Genomic DNA, 13,941 nt, shown 5'->3' with positions numbered 1-13,941 from the left:
CTCGTCATCCGCCTGTCCCTGCCTCAGGGGAGAAGGGGTTAAAGGCCTCCTCTAACCATGCCCACCTAGTTTTGGGGGTATTGAGTACGGGGTCTTCTGTACTCGGGTTGGCCTTGAACTCCGCGCTTAACTCCTGGTGACTTTGAACTCCTCGTCCTCTTGGCTTCCCCTCCAGAGTGCTGGAAGTACAGGTTTGCACCAGCATACCTGACTGATTTGGGGCTCCTGTCTAGCCCAGGAAGCCTGCTGAACTTTAGAGACCAAGCCATTCTTCTCCTTCAGCTTCTCCATTTTCTGGGACTCTAGACATGCCACCACTTGTCCCTGCTTGGTTTTGATTTTAAGCAAGAAAAAGAAAGTAGGGAGTCTGGAGAAAGTTCACGGCTACCACTTCTATCCAGTAACTTCACTGTAGCTGTCCTTTTTACTGGAGAAAGGAAAGACCAAAGGAAGACTTTAAGGCTACATGTCAAACAATAGAGAATTTAGATTGCTAACTGCAAAGAGCAGTTGTTAGAATTTATTTATTTTTTAAAGATTCATTTTTTAATGTTTATCATTTACTATGTAATTAGATATAACGTATTTATTATTTATTTTTAACTATATACATATGTGTGCAGGGTTTCTGGCCTGGATCTAGACTTCCAGACACCTGACATAGGTGCTGAGAATTGACCTCTGGTTCTCTGGAGGAGAGGGGAGCCATTTCCAGACCCTCAGTTTTTTGGGGGGTTTTTTTTGTTTTGTTTTTTAAAAATGAAGATGTTGTTCATCAACTCTATGGTTGGTATAATTCTAAAGCAAAATTAAATTTCTCTTATTTAGAAATACAAACCAGGTGTGGTAACCCCAGCACTCAGGAGGCTGAAGCAGGAGGACTGCTACAAGTTGGAGGCTAATCTGAGCTTTATAGTGTGTTTCAGGCTTGTGTGGGTTACGGAGTGAGAACTCTCCCAAAAAGGGGGTGGATGAGGATAATTTACCCCAGTAATTCCAGCGTAAGGGGGTGGAGGCGGAAGGATCAGAGTTCAAGACTAGCCTTGAGTGCACCAAGTACTGAGCTGGTGTGGGTTATATGCGATCTTGCCTCAAAAAAAAGAAAAGAAAAGTATCGGATAAGTGACTGTGTTGAAGAACTTTTTTTTTTGGTAGGGGTCGGGGACAAGGTTTCTCTGTAGACCAGGCTGGCCTCAAACTCATGGAGATCCACCTATCTCTACTTCCTGAATGCTGGGATTAAAGGCCTGTGCCAGCACTGCCCAGCCTAAAAACCTTTAAAGTTGTTTAATTACATGTGTTTTTAAATTTTCATTGAAGTTCACTGGACCTGGAAGAAATGGATTTACCCGCTGTTCAAATTGAAGAAGTACAAAATGTCCTTCATGCTATGCAGAAACTCCTAGAGTGTCCAATCTGGTAAGTCAATGGGAGAATTTATTTATTTATTTTTTTGGGGGGTTTTTTGAGACAGGGTTTCTCTGTGGCTTTGGAGCCTGTCCTGGCACTAGCTCTGTAGACCAGGCTGGTCTCGAACTCACAGAGATCCGCCTGCCTCTGCCTCCCGAGTGCTGGGATTAAAGGCGTGCGCCACCACCGCCCGGCTAATGGGAGAATTTATTAATTTGGGGTCCTTTGTATGATTAGTGGCTTTACATAGTAGAGAGAGAAGCAATCTATTAATATCAAAATGACTTTGTATTTTTATAACTGAAGAGTTTTAGAAGTGCAGAAAAATCTTCGCTCTGCCACCCCCGCCCCCAACCCCTTTTCCCAACTAAAGGCTTGTCTTGATTTGTTCTTCCTTGCTTAGGACAGGGTTCTGGTTGGAATAAGTGACACTTAGGCTTTTCCTCCAGCTATAAGACCAGATCGATAGAATAACCCTAGTAAAATGAAGTAAAAATCTTGTCTGGCTCAGACTGACCCCGTAAATTTAAATGAGAACGCCACCAGTTAGTTCTCAAAGCTTTTAGCAATACTTGCACAACTAATGCAGAATGAACTTTTCTTTTTCTCCCCCCACCTTTTTTTTTTTTTTTTAAAGATAGGCTACACTATACAGCCCAAATCAGACTCACACTCACTATCTAGCTTAGGTTGGCCTTGAACTCAAATCCTCACTCTGCCACTGCCTCTTGAGTGCTAAGGGTCATAGGCATAAACGACCACACCTGGCTAAAAGAGTGAGTTTGGACCAGTGTTTATCTGGGTACCTATCCCCAATCAGGATATGAAACATTTCTAGTACCCTAGAAAATTCCCTTGTGTGCTTAGGAATTCCTAGTTTTCAGACCTTCTAGGACCTTTGGAAGTTAGTTTTTAGTGTATAATTTTGTAATTTTCAAAATTTTATGCACTACGGCTCAGAATATAGCTCAGGAGAGTGGCTTGTCTAGCACACAGGAAGCCCTGGGTTCAATTCCCATCACTTCGTAAATTAGGCCTGGGGACCGATATCTGTAGTCCCATCAGAAGGTGGAGTCAGGAGGATTAGGAATTGTAGGCGGGGTTTTCTATCCTGCCAATCATCTCAGTCCCACCTGTAACAGGGAGGGAGACGTATTAATTATAAATGCTTGCCTGATAGTTTAGGCTTGTTACTAACTAGCCCTTACAACCCAAATTATCACCTTTCTATTAATTTACTTTGTGCCTCATCGCTTTATTACCTCTATCCCATTTTGTGTGTCCGATTCGTTTTGTGTCTCCCTGGCTTCTCCTGTCTCCTGGTGACTCTACCCTTCTTCCTTGCGTTCTCTCAGTCTGGCCTTCCCGCCCAACCTTCCTGCCAGGTATTGACCATTTAGCCCTTGATTAAACCAATGACAGCAACACATTGGAACAGTGTACTAAAGGATTGCCTCACAGCAAGGAATTCAAGGTCATCTTTGACTGTGAGGCCAGCCTGCGACAAGCGACCCTTTCCCCCTCTTTTTTATTTATTTATTTATTCATTCATTCACTCATTCATTCATTACTCAGGACTGGATGTCTACCTTGGAAGCAGAGCAAGTTAACCAGCATGCTTTAGGCTCCAAGTTCAGTTTTCAGCACCACGAATAAATGATGCTGAGAAAAAGCATAACCAGTGTTTAAAAGCCTAAGCCAGGGCTGGTGGTTGAGAGTCCATGCTGTGCTTTTAGACGCCTCAAGTTCAGTTTCTAGTGCCCAGGTTAGGTGAGTGATGACCCCCCATAACTCTAATTCCAGGGACTCTGACACTCTTGTCACCTCCATGGGCATCTTAACTCACTTGTAAAAACCTCTGCACAGAAACACACAAATAACAAAGTTCAGGGTAAATCTTGGGCTGGGTGTGGTGGCAGATGCTTCCCAGCATTCTGCTGGAGGCAGATTGGTCATTGGGTGCCAGGCTATTCTGGCTTGATTTCTGAGACTCTGGCTGTCCTAGGACTCAGATCCATCTGCCTCTGCCTTCAAGTTCTGGGATTGAAGGCAAACACCACTACCACCACCACTGACTGCAAATTTTGATTCTTGAGGCTTGATTTATGAGGCTCAGTACTTAGGAGTGCTTGCTGCTCATTTGGGACACAGGACTTCAGTTCCTGGCGTTCTGATTGGGTAGGTAGTTCACAATCATTTATAACTTTAGCTCCAGGGGAGTCATTGTCCTCTTCTGGTTTCTGCAGGTGCCACACACAGAGACACATAAAAAGAGAAACATCACATTTTATGAAAACAAAGGAAAATCTTGACTCACATACCACTTTTTCTGTGTGTTTGTTTGTTTTTCTCTGTGTAGCCCTGGCTGTTCTGGAACTTACTCTGCAGAATTGCCCTTATGAAACTGTGACAACCTCCAAACACTGTGTATTTACCCTTTCCTGCTTTTTCTCTTCCTTTATAAAAACCAATATTTGTTTTATTTTAATTTGTGTGTGTGTATATTCTGTATATAAATGCCACATGTGTGGGTACCCACAGAAGCCATAAAAGGGTGCCAAGCTTTTGTGAGTCACTGGACATGGATGCTGGGAACCAAATCCAGGTCCTCTAAGGAACAGAAAGTGTTCTTAACCATTGAGTCCTCTCTCTAGCCCTCCCTTTCTTTTTTCTCTTTTTACGTAGCCCTAGCTGGCTGGAACTCACAGAGACCCACCTTCTTCTGCCCTCAGAGTGCTAGCAGTAAAGGCACAAGCCACCTCAACCAGACTTTTTAACCAACCTCTTAGAGACCTGGAGTCTGTTTTGTTTTGTTTTTGTTTTTCTTTGATGCAGGGTCTTTCTGTGTAGCTCTGGCTATCCTGAAATTCACTGTGTAGACCAAGCTGGCCTTGAAGTCACAGATAACCTCTTGTCTCAGCCTCTTAAATGCTGGGATTAAAGGCATGTACCTCCATACCCTGCTTAAATTAGTTGTTAATAATTTATATATTTATTTTGGTGCTGAGGTTTGAGTTGGGGAATCTTGTGTGCTACTTACGTGCTCTCTCCCTGAACTATATACCCAGCCCAATTTATTTGTTTGTTTGTTTTCCTAGACAGGGTGTCATTATGTAGATCAGACTGACCTTGAATTCACAGTTTGTCTGCCTTTACTGGGATTAAAGGCACGTGTACTATGCTCAACTTTCTGATATTTTTAAAAAATACATTGTTATTAGGGCACAGCATTCAGAAATAAAGGGTTGGAGAGATGTCTCAGTGGGTAAAGCTTTTGCCATGAAAGCACAAAGAGCTGGAGTTGGATCCCCAGCACCCACCCAAATGCCAGATAGGTGTAGCAACATACCTAGTCCTTGGTACACAGAAACAGGATGCTGAGAGCAAGGTGGCTAGACATTGGTGAGCTCTAGGAACAAGCGAAAGACCATCAGTGTATAAGCTGGAAAGCAAGGAAGACAGCCAGCATCATTCTGGAGTCTCCATGTGCATACACAAATGTCAACATGCAGAAAAAAAAATTATTGATCAGTTGTATTTTTTTAAGATTTTTTTTCCTTTCTCTTTTAATGTATACAGTTGCCTTGTCTGCATGTATTCCTGCAGACCAGAAGAGGGCATCAGATAGTGAGCTGCCATGTGGGTTCTGGGAATTGAACTCAGGACCTCTGAAAGAGCAACCCGTGCTTTCAACTGCTGAGCCATCTCTCCAATCTCCAGTTGTACCTTTTATTTATTATTTTTTTCATTTACCTTTGATGGGTTGATGGGTGAATTTAAGTAAATTTGCCTTCATGCTTTATTATTCATATTCGAAGTCAAGTTAATAAGATTAAGGAAGATGTGTTTTCCGAGAGAAGATTTGAAAAGTGCTAGCATCTACCCTCAGCATTGCAGCTAAACAAAAACAAGACTTACATGAGATTTACAGCCAAATCCATGAACTATCAGAGCCACAGAGGCAGAAATATCATTGCAAGAGAAAGATTGGTTTTGAAAAGCCTAAACTTACTGGGGATAATTGCAAACAGTGATCAAAAAGTCTTCAATAATGTGGCATTTGGGTCTATTTATTTTACATTCCCACGGGACTCAGTCATAAAAATGTAATGTTCTTTCTCATTCTAGCAAATTAAACCATCAGTTAAAAATTCAGATACATAAAAACTACAGAGGCAAGAAAGAAAGTTACTGGTACATTTTCCTTTCAGTTACTCAGCATTCTCAGCCTCTGGCTGCACTCTCTTGTCCTTTTCTTTGAGGTGGCCCTCAAAGGTTTTGGTCCTCCTACCTTAGCCTCCAAAGCGAGAATTAGAGGTATGCACCTGTCAACTTTAGGCCTTCTTTTTTATTTTTTTTAACCATGTCCCACTGTATAGTTCTGGCTGTCCTGGAACTCACTGTGTAGACCAGGCTGACCTCAATCTCAGAGGTCCTTCTGCTTCTACCTCCCTGAGTGCTGGGATTAAAGGCATGCACCACCACCACCTGGCAATTTTAATAATTTTTAAACTAGACTGTTGACTATAGTCGTTTTTATTTTTTAAAAAGATTTATTTTATATGTATCTTTATTCTGCCTGCAGCCAGAGGAGGGCATCAGATCTCATTACAGATGGTTTTGAGTCACCATGTGGTTGCTGGGAATTGAACTCAGGACCAGGTGGTGGTGGCCTTTAATCCCAGCACTTGGTAGGCAGAGGCAGGTGAATCTCTGTGAGTTCAAGGCCAGCCTGATCTAACAAGAGCTAGTTCCAGGAGAGCTAGGACTGTTATACAGAGAAATCCTGTAGGGGAGGGGCAAAACACACACACACACACACACAAAGAGAACTCAGGACCTCTGGAAGAGCAGCCATTGCTCTTAACCTCTGAGCCATCTCTCCAGCTCTATTGTCATTTTTAAAGCTTAAAGTCATTTATATGGAATGTTCTAGAGTGGGACTGAGCCTCCTACTTTGTTATTTTTCTTGCAGTTCTTAGGATTGAACTGAGGGCCTTTCCGTGGTGTGCTGCGTTACACCTGCATTCCCAACCCAGAGATTTTCAGTTACACAAACCCTTCTCCCTGTGTGTTAGTGTGAGTTTAATCCAAGACTTGATGTGTGCTGGGCACACTCTGCTGCTGAGTCACACCCCAGCCCATGCAGTGAGTTCTTAAGGATAACTGATTAATCATGACTAAAAACTGTTACTTTAATCCCAGCTATTGGGAGCAGAGACAAGGGGATCTCTGAATTTGAGGCCAGTCTGGTCTACATAGCAAATTCCTGGGCTGCCATGTCTCAAAAAACAAAACCAATGCAAAACAACCACCAGAAAAAGTAAAAGAAAAGAAGTTGCTCCTTGGGATGGCTGTAGAGCAGAGCCTCGGTTCCTAGGTCTCTGCACTGATGTTCTTCTGTCCCTGAGTTATTTGGGGGGAGCAGCTTTATTTTTATTTTCAGTGTGTGACTTTGAAGGTGGGGTCTTGTATGTCTGCTTGTCCTGTGCTCATGTGATCTTCTCATCTCAGCCTCCCCAAGTTGCTGGAGCCACAAACACGCACTACTACATCCAGCTCATTTGGCGATCCCTTGTTGTCACTGGGTGACTCTTTTCACCCTTTTAACTATGCCTATGTGACACTTTTTTTCTTCTTTTTTGGTTTTTCGAGACAGGGTTTCTCTGTAACAATCCAAGGTGTCCTAGAACCTAGCTCTTGTAGACCAGACTGGCCTTGAACTCACAGAGATCCACCTGCTTCTGCCTCCTAGTGCTAGGATTGCCTGGCCTACATAACAGTTTTTATGTGCTGAAATGTGTACCTGGTAGTTTTTTTTTTCCAAACCTAAACTTCTTTCCCCAGTGATTCATCCTGTTCAAGCTCAAACTACAAATACTCAGTAGCCTGGAAATATTGCATGACATGAAAAGTGTTTGAAACATTTGAGTTTTATAGTAAACATTTACTCTTATCAGAAGCTAGAAGAGAAACATTTTAATTTTTTTCCCATTTTCATTCCTATTCGTCTTCAAGCTCTTCCTACAACAGTCACTACCTTTTTACATATGGGAGTTTTCATCTGTTCAGAGTTGGTGTTTATAGTGTGTTTATATAGCTCGGCTTGCAATTACCATGCTGAAATATAATTATTTCAGAATTGAGTCAGTGGTGAGAATGAAAGCCATCTGCTATCATGACTCAATCCAATTTCTCTTTTGCTAAGAACTTTGTTTGGTGTCTAGCTTGTCTCAGAAATCATGATCTAGTGACAAATCAGTCTCTTTTGTTGGAATTGTGTTCTTGCAGTAGCCCAGATGACTGCCAAGGTAAAAACTGAGGACCCGGGAGAAAGCATGACCTGAGGTTATTCTGCCCATACAGACAGAGCTGTTAGAAGAAGCTAGCCTTCAGACTGAGTCAGGAGTCCCGTGACCACAGGAATTACACGACTAAGCCCTTTACAGCAGGCTCTTCCATCCCAGCCTTTCCTGTGACCCTTTTCTACATTTGACCTGAGGGTTGTGTTTCCCTCACACCAGCAAGTTACCTCTTCTTTAACGTCTTACATTGGCCTTACCACCAGAACTCAGTGTATATAGCTCATGCAGAGTGAAGCTAAGGACAAAATAGGCACGTTTGCTGCCATCTGGGCTCCCAGCTACCTCCCTCCTCTACTCTAGGCCCCCTTCATTCCAGTTCAGCACAGCAGCCTTACACAAGCACCAAGCATGGTCCTGCTCAGTTTAGCTTCTCTGCTCCCTTTCCAATGATTGCCTGGTTTGTTTCCTTACATGACTCGGCCGTCCTCCACTGCCACTTCCTCATTCATGCGCTTTATCGTGCCTCTCTATGTATATACCCACCAATGTGCACTTCACCACTCTCTGTCCTTTTGCCCCACATGGTTTTTCTGCTGAACACATTTCTCCTTCAGGATGATAGTACATGCAGTTCATTTTCCTATTTTTTTTTTTTTTGTACAAATGCTTGAACTTTTTCATACTCAGTTAAAAAGACAATTCCAAGCCAGGTAGTGGTGTGGCACCTGTCTTTAATCGTAGCATTTGGGGGACAGGGGCAGGTAGATCTCTGTGAGTTTGAGGCCAGGCTGGTCTACAAAGTGTGTTTCAGGACAGCCAGAGCTGTTTTGAGAAAGCTCGTCTCAAAAAATAAAAAACAGCCGGGCGGTGGTGGCGCACGCCTTTAATCCCAGCACTTGGGAGGCAGAGGCAGGCGGATCTCTGTGAGTTCGAGGCCAGCCTGGTCTACAAAGGGAGTTCCAGGACAGGCTCCAAAAGCTACAGAGAAACCCTGTCTCGAAAAACCAAAAAAAAAAAAAAAATGATCCTATGCAGTAAGATAGCTCTGCAGGGGAAAGCTCTTACTGCCGCGCCCACCGACCTGAGTCTGATCCTCAGGACCCGCTCATTGTTCTCTGACCTCCACGGGTGCACCATAACAAGTGCATTCTCTCTTGCATTGCCCACTGTACACACGGAGTAAATAGGCACATTTTAGTTTGTTTTCCAAGACAGGGTTTCTCTGTGTAACAGCACTGGCTTGTAGACCAGGCTGGCCTCAAACTCACAGAGATCCACCTGCCTCTGCCTCCATAGTGCTGGTATTAAAGGCATGCACCACTGTTGCCTGATAAATACATTTTAAGGTGCTGTGAGGCAATCAAAAAAAAAAAAAAGTACAGTAGGCTTGACGTATCCATAGGTGGGGTACATTCCAGGATTCCTAGTGGGTGTCTAAAAACTCAACTAGTACTGAACCCTGCTTACACTATGGGGAAAAAAAAATCTATATGCATACATGCCTTCAATGAACTTTTACCTTTTCATTTACAGGGAACATTTTATAGCCTTGTTGTGGCATATCTAAATTACCAGCCTAGTATGGTGTCATATGCCTTAGAATCCCAGGACTTGATAACTGAGTCAAATGGGATCATGAATTCAAAGCTAGCCTAACCTTCATAGTGAGACAGTGATTAGGAGGGGAGAAGAGAAAACCGACATCATCACTGGTAGCCTTTGGGACCATATTAAGTAAAATTAAGGTTACTTGGTCACAAACACTTTGATATCCTGGCATCTGATTTGATGTCATACCTGACTTGTCACCAGTTACTTAGTAAAGCAGAGCTAGGACTGTCGTTCAGTGGGAGAGCACTTGCCTAGCATTTGTAAGGCACAAAGGGATGGTTCATATTTTGTTAGGGATGGTGTGGGCTTGGTGGGTAAAGGCACTTGCTGCACAAGCCTGGTGACTTTAATTTGATCCGTGTACCCCTTATAAATATGGAGAGAACTAACTCCAGAATGGTTCTGGCCTCTATACATGTATTCACACACAGTTCAAGTGAAAACTTTTAACTGGGGCTGCAGAGGCAGAAGAGCTGCTCCTTCCAGAGGACACGGGTTCAGTTCCCAGCACCCACATCAGGAGATTCACCACAGCCTGTAACTCTAGTGCAGGAACTCTGACACCTGGCTCCCAAGGACAAGGACAGTACATAAATGTGGCCCACATACATCCTCTGGCACACATGCACACAAAAGTCAATATTTTAAAAAATCTTAGAACTAAGGGAAAGATTACTACAAGGCAAAAGTTACTTTCTTTTTTTAAGGTTTTTTTATGTGTGTCCATCCATGTCAGGGTATGTCACATGTGTTTGGGTTCCTGGAGAGGCCAGGAACATGTATCAGGTCCTTTAGAACTGTGGCTGCTGACAGTTACGAGCCAGGTGATACGGGTACCGGGAACTGGTTAGGTCCTCTGGGAAAGTAACAAGTGCTGTCAGCACAGAGCCATCTTTGCAGCCACTGGTTTGATTTTTTGAGACAGGATTTCTGTGGCCAAGGCTGACCTTGACCTTGCTTTTTAGCTGAGGATGACCTTGAACTCTTCATTCTCCTGCTTCTATTTCTCAAGTTCTGGAACTGTGGGGATGCACTACCACACTGTGCACAAGCTTTCCATTTGTGGCGTTTAGTTAAGATTCAGGATATGCACTCAAAATGCTGGCTGAAAAAGTGAGAATAATCAATATGAAATTGGCTTGTAGTGGGGGTTGGGAATTGTTAAACCCAGGGCCTTGAACGTGCTAGGGAGGTGCTCTACTGCTGAGCTTCATTCCCAACCTAGCTAATCTTTTCAATGCTAGCAATAAGGTAGATCTTTGAAGAGATCAGCATTTCTGTTATGTTTCTGAATGCTCAGTGAAGGATCTTTGTTTGGTTGTTTTGTTCTGTTTGAGACAGGGTCTCGATGTGGAGGCCTGGCTCGTCTGGAACTCTCAGGATAGAGCTGCGTGCTCTTGCCTCCACGGGGCTGGAGGCTTCTCCACACCCAACAAGATCATACTTTCTCCTTGTCCCTTGCTCCCAGCGTGACAGACCTTTAATATTAAATTGTCCTAAATCATGGTTCTCAACCTTCCTAATGCTGCAACTCTTTAATGCAGCTCCTCGTGCTATGGTGACCCCCAACTGTAGCACAAATTCTAACTGGTCTTAATAATAAAAACTCAGAGTCAGATATTTGAGGTTAAAAGCAGGATCAGAGAAGCAAAGCAGCCAGCCAGGCTGTAGAGTTCTTACCTCTACCAATGCTCAGACCGAAAGGGTTGAGATTCTGTCTCTAGGAATCCTCGGACTGTATACTCAGACTTTGTCCTCTGTCTGACTGCTTCAGACCGCACCTTAGACTGTACCGAGCTCCCATCTCCTCCCACATTGTATTCCTCTCTCCACCCAGCCACATCCCTTCCTATCTCTACCTCCCTAGTGCTGGGATTAAAGGCATTGAACTCCCAGGTACTGGCATTGAAGGCTTGTGCCACCACTGCCTCTAGTGGCTTAGCTCTGCACTCTGATCTTCAGGTAAGCTTTATTTGTTAAAGCAAAAATATCACTATACCCAACCATAAAATTATTTCACTGCTACTCAGTAACTGATTTTGCTGCTGTTACGAATCATAATGTAAATACGTGTTTTCCGATGATCTTAGGTGACCCCTGTGAACGGGTGATTTGACACCCCCCCAAGTGAAGAACCATTCCCTTAAATCTATACTCAGGCTCAGTTATAGCAACTTAAAGCTGAACCTCTACTTAAAAAAACATTTGCTTATAAAGAACTTAACCTCGCCGGGCAGTGGTGGCGCACGCCTTTAATCCCAGCACTCGGGAGGCAGAGGCAGGCGGATCTCTGTGAGTTCGAGACCAGCCTGGTCTACAGAGCAAGTTCCAGGACAGGCTCCAAAACCACAGAGAAACCCTGTCTCGAAAAACCAAAAAAAAAAAAAAAAAAAAAAAGAACTTAACCTCATTTATTTATTTTTTTTCTCTCTCTCTACTTTGTCCTTGTACTTGTCTAGTTTGGACTTGATCAAAGAACCCATTTCCACAAAGTGCGATCACATATTTTGCAAGTAAGTGAACAATTTTGTGGATCCGTTATTAACTTTTGTGCGTGTTTATCATTACACAGCTTTATGGAGGCATTGGTTTTTCAGTTAAACTTGTTTTTCTTCCTCAGGGAGTAATTATGAATTTATTGTATATATTGGCCATCACCATAGTTCTTGGTAAAGTTTTGACATTGCTTATCTAAAAGAATCTGTAGCGTCCCTTTGAACAGCTGTTTCGTTTGTTTTTGGTGTCCAAGGGTGAATGTAGACTGAAAGCAATTGTGAAATAAGCACATTTTGTTCAGCCTTCCCAGTTTGTCATTTCTGTTTATGTCCTGCTCTTCCCACTAAAAAGGTACAGTGTTTACCTGTGTCATGATGCTGGTGAAGATAGAGATATGAATACTGTGTATTTAGGCTACAGTTCATTAATATCAATGATTCTAGTTCCGTATGGCCCTTCATATTTAGAGGTGGTTATGTATTGGCTGAGTCAACCAACCGTGGGTCGAAAATATTCAGGAAACAAATTGTGTCTACATTGTGTGTCTATGTTTATGTGAATGTGTGCGTGCACAAATGTATGGGTACCCATGGAGGCTAGAGGAGGGTGTTGATCTCCCAGAGCTGGAGTTAGAGACAGTTGTGATCTGCCACATATGGGTGCTGAGAAGTAAACTCAGGTCCCCTGGAAGAACACTAGTGTTCTTAACCACTGTACTATCTTTCCAGCCCCATCATTTGTATTTTTTATATTATGTATTTTAAATAAACTATATATCTTTTTATATCAGGGGATTGAGTATCCAAAGATTTTGGTATTCCTGGGACCTATCTCCCCCATTCTGAGGGATGACTATTAAGAATTTTGTCCTTTTTGTTGTTTGTTTAAACAGTTCCCGGTGTTATTGCAGTTCTAGCTGTCAGAAATTCAAAATGAGTCTTAAGGAGCTAAAATGCCACTGTTGGCAGAGTTGCTTCCGTCTGGAGGCAGCTCCTGACAGTCCACACTCCTTGACTCCTGGCTCTATGCTGCTGCTTTTTTTGTTGTTATCCCCTTGCCTTCTTGATCCTTTTGCCTTTCTCTTGTGTCAGGGTCTCTCTCTGAAGGAAGCTGTCTTCCCTAGGAGTGTTTGATTTTTCTTTTTCCTTTTTTGTTGTTGCTTTCCTTTCTCTTGTTTTTTGAGACTCACTTCTGTAACCCTGTGTAACCTTCAACTCACTGTGTGGACCAGACTGGTTTTGAACTTATTGTGATCCTCCTGCTTCTGCCTCCTAAATAATGAGCCAACACATCTAGCTGTATGTTGCCTTTAAAATGAAAATATTTAAGCCAGACATGATGGTTTACAATGTGTCTTAGTTACTGTTGCTATGAGAAAACACTGTAACCAAGGCAGATTATAGAAGGAAGCATTTAATTGGAGCGTACAGTCCTAGAGAGCTAGGAGTCCACCACTGTGTCAGGGCAGGAGCATGGCAGTGTGCAGGCAGGCATGGTGCTGAAACAGCAGCCGAGAGCTCACATCCTGACACATGAATGAGAAGTAGAAAGAGTGCATTTGGGGTGTGGTAGGCGGATCTCTCTCTCTCTTTCTCTCTCTCTCTCTGTGTGTGTGTGTTTAGTGTGGTGTGTGAAAATATATAGGGTTATTTATTAGAATGCCTTATAGGCTATTTACCAATGGAAGGCTCAAGAATCCAGTAGTTTTTTAGTCCAGAAGGCTGGATGTCTTAGCTGGTCTTCAATACACACCAGAAGCCCAAAGAATTGGCCTCTAGTGACAGGGAAGTAATGGACCTGCTATTGAGAGCAAGTAGACAAAAAGAAAGCAAGCTTCCTTCTATGTCCTTTATATAGGCTGCCAGCAGGAGGCATGGCCCAGATTACCAGATTAAAGGTAGCTCTAACTGCTTCAAATGATTTAATTGAGGGAGAAAAATAAGCCCTCATAGGTGTGGCTAGCTATTTGAGTTTTAGTTAATTCCATATGTAGTTAAGTTGATAACCAAGAATAGCCGTCACACATGGGCTACATAGTGAGTTCCAGGCCAGCCTGGATTATAGCATAAGACCCTGTTTTAGAAAGAGGGAAAGAGATAGAGGAGGAGGAGGAAGGGAA

General features: G+C 43.0%; 1 protein-coding gene and 1 long non-coding RNA gene across 6 annotated transcripts in view; one reads left to right on the top strand and one right to left on the bottom strand.

Moving 5' to 3' along the window:
- The window catches only part of Brca1 (BRCA1 DNA repair associated), a 71,098-nt gene that overhangs the window by 1,506 nt on the left and 55,651 nt on the right, over nucleotides 1–13,941 (top strand). For all 5 annotated transcript variants that reach the window (XM_041644032.1, XM_041644030.1, XM_041644028.1 and 2 more), the window contains exons 3-4: nucleotides 1,321–1,419; nucleotides 11,786–11,839. In XM_041644032.1, the coding sequence (XP_041499966.1) occupies nucleotides 1,340–1,419; nucleotides 11,786–11,839 (134 nt within the window). In that variant the 5' untranslated portion in view covers nucleotides 1,321–1,339. The remainder of the gene's footprint in view (nucleotides 1–1,320; nucleotides 1,420–11,785; nucleotides 11,840–13,941) is intronic.
- On the bottom strand, nucleotides 1,789–11,174 carry LOC121442453. The gene is made up of 3 exons (XR_005973555.1): nucleotides 11,007–11,174; nucleotides 4,760–4,819; nucleotides 1,789–3,650 (listed from the first exon to the last, which is right to left on the bottom strand). It is a non-coding gene; the product is annotated as an uncharacterized LOC121442453 (long non-coding RNA).

The sequence above is a fragment of the Microtus oregoni genome, unplaced genomic scaffold (genome assembly GCF_018167655.1).
Source record: "Microtus oregoni isolate MIOR12 unplaced genomic scaffold, Mior012 000091F_ref0000469, whole genome shotgun sequence".
NCBI classification, from domain to species: Eukaryota; Metazoa; Chordata; class Mammalia; order Rodentia; family Cricetidae; genus Microtus; species Microtus oregoni.
Note: the sequence above shows the minus strand (reverse complement) of the source record. Positions and strands in the feature narration are given on the sequence as shown.